This window comes from Manacus vitellinus, unplaced genomic scaffold (assembly GCF_001715985.3).
Source record: "Manacus vitellinus isolate BGI_N305 unplaced genomic scaffold, ASM171598v3 scaffold_9_pilon, whole genome shotgun sequence".
Lineage (NCBI taxonomy): Eukaryota > Metazoa > Chordata > Aves > Passeriformes > Pipridae > Manacus > Manacus vitellinus.
The window spans coordinates 22248471-22255494 of record NW_021940917.1 but is presented as its reverse complement, the minus strand read 5'-3'; the positions used below and the strand labels follow the sequence as shown (position 1 = coordinate 22255494).

General features: G+C 45.8%; 1 protein-coding gene across 1 annotated transcript in view; it reads left to right on the top strand.

Moving 5' to 3' along the window:
• Window positions 1–542: 542 nt before the first annotated feature.
• Window positions 543–7024, top strand: part of ZCCHC7 (zinc finger CCHC-type containing 7) — an 86394-nt gene continuing 79912 nt past the window's right edge. Inside the window, exons 1-3 of the mRNA XM_029965470.1 lie at window positions 543–664; window positions 1199–1320; window positions 3075–3778. Of these exons, the coding sequence (XP_029821330.1) occupies window positions 3076–3778 (703 nt within the window). The 5' untranslated portion in view covers window positions 543–664; window positions 1199–1320; window position 3075. The remainder of the gene's footprint in view (window positions 665–1198; window positions 1321–3074; window positions 3779–7024) is intronic.

Here is a 7024-nt window from a genome sequence, read left to right as displayed (position 1 = left end):
CGGCCCCCCGTCCGTCCCGATGGACCCTGCTCCCCGAGGCCCCGGCCCCGGGGCCCTCCACGCCTCAGCGGCCTCGGCTCAGGCCCTTCCCGCCGCTCTGGGCCGGCCAGGCGGCCTCTACCCGGGCATGGTGTCCCTGTATTTCTGGCGGCAGCGTGTCCCGGTGACTCCGGCGTGTCGCGGTCCCTCCGTCAGTCCCGGAAACAAGCCCCGGTTCCGAGCAGCCCCCGAGCTCCGCAGGAGGGGGTCGATACCCGCATGGCACGGCGTGTGCCCGGATCAGCGCCCCGCATCCTCTCTCGGCCGCTCCCGATGCTCGGGAACGCATCCCCTCCCCCCAGAATCTCCATGCCTTTCCCTCGGGATCTCCATTCCTGATTTGTCCCACCCACCAGACCAAATCCAACCTTAGGATCCAAGGACAAGCAAGTCTCTGTTACTCTTAAACACAATTTAGAAAATGGCTGAAGGGAGAAAAATCTTCTTAAGGGATCGAAATAAACTTGGAATGTTTTGTTATTTTCCAGTGTTCGAGTGTGGAAGAGATATTCCTGTGGTCTCTTGAAGGCATAGCTGTCACCTGACCTCTTCTCCAAAGCTTTTCCTCTCTATTTGCACTGCATTTAAAGAAAGTCCAGAACAGTCACGTCTCCTCAAACACGCGGTAAATCGGCACAAGGATGGGGTTTGTTTCTCATGGTTTAGCCAAAAATCACCATTAGATCATGAAGAGTGAGGGCAGGGGCCCCAACCTGTCTCCCAACACTTTTCAATGTTCCACTGTGAGGGCTTTTCTACTCCCCAGAGGCAGACGCAGGTGACTGGTGGCCGCACATCTCACCTGCAGCAGTGGAGGAGGGTTGTGCACAGGAAATGAGGGGTTGGCAGGGAGGGTTGAGATATGTGTACAGGAATGACATGAGAAGGACTGCCCTGGGCATCTTACTGCAAAGCCATTCTGCAGGTATAGGACACCTCAGTGTCCAAACCGTCTTTGGGATTTTGACTGAGGGAGTCACTGCCTGCGCGCAGTGACTGTGTTTGTGTCTGCTTTGATGCCAGATCCCTGACACGGCTGTTTCTCACTCCTAAAGAGGTGGCATGTGGCTGCAGCCTGAGTGTGAGGGTGCTGACCAGTGGAACTGAGCTTCTTCATACCGTGTTGCAGTGCTTAAATTGGATGTTTCTTGTTTCCCAGTGGCCTGCTGTACGTGCTGAGCAAGAGGAAGAGCCCTTCATCATCCCAGTCACGTGTGGACCTGAGAGGAGAAGGAGGAGGAGCCATTGTTTGACCGAAGCTTCTGGGGAGGGTAGATCAAAGTGAGTGTAGTGCTTGCTGCCTGTCCATGCTGTTGGCTGTGCTGTGAAGTGTCTGTGAGTCAGCTCCTCAGATACTTGAGAGCCATCAGTCTTGTCCAGCTGCATACTTTCAGCAATGGTCACTACTTACTTTATCTACTGGGTAACGAGGGAAGGAAGGAGTGCTTGTATTCAGTTGGCTTTTTGAGTATCACTAACAATGATTAATTTCTTATATTACTGAAACTCTCTTTTCTCATGCCCCATAACTACAGGTTAATCTTATGAACATGCTTGATTAGAGTTTTATTCTCACCCCATGGATGATCTGTTTGAAAAGGTGACCCCATGTGAAGTTGAGAAAAATACTGAAGTTTAGGGGCTTCATTTAGTCTGTCAGATGCTTTTCTGTCTATTTTTTTTCTAACTACAACTGTTCAGGTGACCAGTGTTTAACTTTTTCTTCCTACCTACAGCCTCCAAAGCTAAGTAGTGCTGTAGAGTAGGTTTATTTCATCTATTATCACCTCATTCTTTCATATTTTATTTAGCCTATTCGGTGTTGCATTTACCTAGGAACCTGGGTGAGAAAAGCAGAGCCTTCACAGAAAGAGCCTTTGGGTTCTTTAAATACCGTCATCACACAAATTGCTTCTATACAGAGCTGACAAATCTGAATTTTTGTACATGCTTATGAGTATGTGTATTCAAATATTGCCATGGAACTTTCTTCCACAACCAAAAAACTGAAATCAATCTAACAGTTTTCATGTCTAAAAAAAGCTTGTTGTCTTCCCTGGGAGTAACTGTAACACAGAAATACAGACAGACTTTTCAGAGGAAGCATTTCCTCTGCTTTGTGCATCATGTGGTGATGTACATGAAGTAAGGTATTCTCTGAATGAGGCAGAGTGACTTTAGGATGTCTCTGTATTGCCTGTCTTCCTTGACAGAAAGCAGGTAATGAGCTTTGTACACCCTCGCCCTTGGGCAGGGACCACAGGATAGCTGAGGTAGGAAGGAGCCTCTGGCATTTTCAGCCCTCTCGCTAAAAGCAGGGTGACATGGAACAGTTTTCTCAGGGCCATGTCCTGCTGAAGTCTGAACATTCTTGAGGAGGGAGGCTCTGCAGCTTTTCTGGGCAACATAGTTAGGTTTAAGTGACATTCCCTGTATTTTCTTATTTGTGTCCGTTGCCTCTCATCTTGTTGCTGGATGCTACTTGGGAGAGCCTGGCTCTGTCATGTTTAGTCGCCCCACCCCAGGTATTTATGGACATGGATAGATCCCCCTGAGCCTCCTCTTCCTGAGGAGGAGCAGTCCCAGGTCTCTCAGCCTCGCCTCCCATGACAGATGCTCCAATCCCTTAATTATTTTAGTGGCCCTCTGTCACACTTGCTCCAGTACATCTGTCTGTAACGGAGAGCCCAAGCTGTACATAGCACTGCAGGTGTGGCCCTGTGAGCGGAGGGATGACCTCCCGCACATGGGAGCACAGAGCACATTAAATGCCACATGCATTAAGCCAGAGTAGTTGAGCTGAAGTAGTAGTTACAGTTAAGCAAATACACCCTTAAGTAGCTTTCTGCTGTTATGGATTTGAGCACAGATTGCTGTTAAATCTTCTCTGTGTGATGTTCTGTCTACAGAGCTCTATGACTCACCTGAGCAATTCCAAGTAGACTAGAGGTATCATTTGAAGGACTGTTCTGGTCATATGACCATTCTGATAGAACCTTTTGGCTTTTTGTAGACACAGACTCTTTACTTTCCAGAATGTTCACTGGGTATGACGACGCTGAGGATTCTGAAGCGTACGAAGATGAACTTTATCACGAGGAGTCATCCAGTGAGCAGAGTGTTGATAGTGAGGTGGAGTTCCATCTCTATAGCCAGATCCACTATTCCCAGAATCTTGGAGAAATCAGCATGCTGGGAATTGACAAAGAAACTGGTGTTGCAGAAGTTATGGGTCATAGTTCAGCTCTAACTGAGAAACAGGATGAAGACAAGAAACATGTTTCTTGTCAGGATGAAGAATTCACTGATGGTGGTGCTCAGCTTTCAGATGACGCTGACATAATTGTCCTATCTGATACACCAGATGAAGTCAGCATCTACAAAAGCAAAGCAAAGAGGTTAAGAAGCTTTTCAGCTCAAGATAAAACACACATCCACCCTGTATCTTCCACACCAAGTCATGCCAGAGCTGCTGGATATAATGCCCTGTGTCCCCCTGGATCAGGTGTGGGCATGCCAAGGCAGAGGAAAAACGCTGTTGGGAGGCCTGGCCCAATCCATTCTGCTGGAGCTGCGTCCACCCACGACGTGTTGGTAATAGATGACAGCTCAGAGGAGGCGAGCTTGATCTCTGACAGTGATAATGTCGAGAGCTGGATGCTTTTGGGAGCTGGTGCAGATGACAGGGATGGAGACATCATTTTGAACCTTGAGGGCTGCGCCACTCCTGCCAGCGAAGGTTAGTGATTTTTTTTGGCTTGTTTGTTCTTCTGTGTGAGGGACAATTTCTCTGCGACGATGCTGATGTCAGTGTTTGAAAAGAAAGATAAACAGAAAGCAAACTGGAGTGTGTGATGATGGATGCAATGCTGTGGTGAATGAAATGGCCATTATTTGTACCATTTCAATACCTTTATTTCAGCAGCATGACATATGAAAGGAAAGACAGCATTTTTGCTGGTAGAAATTTAGAAGTAATAGCAGAGTGGCTTGTATTGTGAACTTTCCAACCTTCCTGTGTATTTTGTATTCTTAAGAGCGTATAAAAAGTTCATATGTGCTAGACCAGAGACCTTGCAACTTGGGACAGGGATGAGTGGTAACAGGAGGGGGCAAGGGGCAGAGGGAGACCTGAGTGTTTCCCCTGCCTGAATTCAGCAGGTAACTGTCCCCTCAGGAGTCTGGTAGTTTGGGCTGTTGATCTGAAATTGAGTGTAATTTCTTATGTGGACTGTAAGCTAAATAATTCAGAGAGATCCCTCCCCAGCCACTGAGGCTAACCTCTAACATTTTGGTGTTTTACAAAATACTCTTCCACATTACAGGGAAGAAAGTCAGTAAACGTGTCAATGCGACAGAGTGTAGGTATTGTATTTGTAATAACCATGCAGTGTGATACACACCATGTCACTAGCAACTGAAGACTCTGTTAGATGATCAACCAGCATCTTTTCTTGCCTACCGGTTTCCTGGAGCACAAAGATCATTCCCAGGAACAGCGTCCCCTGCCAGGCTGAGGGAAACCACGACCCGATCAGGGGATGGAGAAAGAAATGAAAGTTTATTCATAAAGTAAAGTAGACCATACTTTAAAAGAAGTTAAAAAAAAAAAGTATGCCATAATTTTACTTAGTGCACATGTAAATGAGGCAGTTTGGAGTGAAATGGAATGTTCAGCGATGCTGACACCAGTGGAGTTTTTTGTTGGGGTGTCTGTAAATAGTCCTGCTGTTCATGTACTGCTGCTGAGCTGTTTGAGAGGAAAGAGCTGAGTAATGGTCTTTGCCTTCTTTTCAGGTGAAACACATGTTTCAGGCCCGTAAATGTTTGATAACCTTCTGCTAGAGCTGTGTATGTTATTCCATAGCTAAGCACACTGTTGTGTGTTCGGTCACCATGCCAGGACCCCTGGCAACCACACTGTGCTTGAAATTTATGTAGTTTTTCCTCTCTGTAAATCTTTAAAATGCAGTTTCTAAGAATTTCCTTGTGGGTGTGCCAGTGCTCACTGAAGGGAGGCTGTTAAAAACAGCACAGGAGGTTGGTACCAAGGGACAGTTTTGCTAACTTACAGCATGTTTTTGTGACAAACCTCGTATTGTTTCTGATTTGTAGATCTATTCATGGATGTTGGCGGTAAGCAAGCCACATCCAGAGCAGTCAACAAGAGCAGGATTTCCCCATGCTGTATGAACGGGTCACGCTATCCAGAACCAAAATTGTTTCATTGAGGGTCGGCAATGTGAACAGTTTTTGAGATGTTTGAGTGGGAAGTCAAAGACAGCCACACGAGGCTCATAAATAGCACCCGCTCTTTTCCTATTCTGGTTTTTATTTTCAACCCTAGGCCAGAAACCTTTCCAAACCCCTCCAGATTCTGGTGGATGGGATCCATGTAGCTCCAGTGCGTGGAAGTTTGGTTCAACTGCTCCTTTTCTAATACATACAGTGATGGGGATGCAAAGACATAGGCTTAGAATAAATTGTGTTGTAGATATGTGTGTGTAATGAAAAGCCAAAAGAGCATCAAAATAGCTGTTAGGGAAGAAAAGCCATAAATCTTCCTAATGTACAGTAACCCTAATTTGTTTATTGAGCTTGTGCAGCACTGTATCTCCCATCGTATAGACTACAATAAATAATATAGGCTATATTATATAACTGGTCTTGTGGAAGATGCCCCTGCCAATGGCAGAGGCTTGGAACAAGATGATCTTTAAGGTCCCTTCCCATTCAGGGATTGTGTGATTCTATAAATGACTTCTTTGCTGAAACATGAACATAAAAATTTAGTGTTCAAAGGAATGCATTTTAAAAATATGTGTGTTGGCAAACTATCCTCTCAAAGATAATCTCTGCTAATTCATTTAAATTGTTTTGAGACATGCACAGTTCTGTTTTCAGGGTTTCTAAAGAATGAGATCAGGTGTTTTGGTGATGACATAGTATGTTAATTACAATTTTAGGGCCTGTGGTGTCAGTAGGGGTGGTTGTAATGTATAGGGACTGGTGAGGCCTTGCCTTTCCCTTCTCCCCGAGAACTACCTGTGACTGTACATTGGACAGACCTCCCATAACAGTGTCATGGTGTGTCCAGTGTCCAGTTTGCTTCCTGTGAAAAAAGGAACTGAAACGTGGACAGTCCTCTGACTGTGAAAGCAGCTGGTTGTATCGGTTATTTGATGAGTCTGTTTTCATGTCTGAGTTCCTGAACAGAGATGCTGAGCTTCCACTGGAGTCCAAAACAACTCTTCAAGGAAAGGAATTCAGTATACCTCCTAATTCTGTTCACTCCTCTACTCCTTGTTTGCCTGACCTGCTCTTGTTTAACAGCCTTATTATTTTTAATATTCACTGTAAACAGATAATGCTGTCTTGATGCATCCAGTACACAGAGAGTCTTTTCCTCATGCAACCTTCCAGATCCAGTCACCAGCGTCTGCTGTGATGGAAGGAGATGTCCCTTTGCCATGGGACATGAGCTCTGGGCCTTTCTGGCAGATCAGGGTTCACTCTTTGTTCCTCAGCTGCCATCCTGCGGATTACGGCCAGTCCATGAGCACCAGTGTTCTGTGCAGAGATGTGAGCCTTCCTTCACCTCTCTGACCTGCTTCCCTGTGGCTCTAGGTGCCTTCCACATTTTATTTTTGTTTGTCTAATACCACACTAAGCCACAGACAATTTGTGCCTGTATTTCTGTGAAATGCATGGTTTCTCTGCCAAAAGGCAGGTACCAGTTTGTTTCCACCTGGCTGCCAGTGGGCTTCTGTCATGGTTTGAGATAGTCCCCAAAATCCAATTCCCTAGCTCCATCCCCCCTCCCACATCTCAACCTAATGTGAGATGGGTTTTTCCAGACAAAACACACCAGACTCAAAGTGGGGAAAGGGAATATATTACAATGACTGTACAAATAAATACCATATCACATTATACACACGATCACAACTATCTCTACCATGACATATGTATTTACAGTGGACCA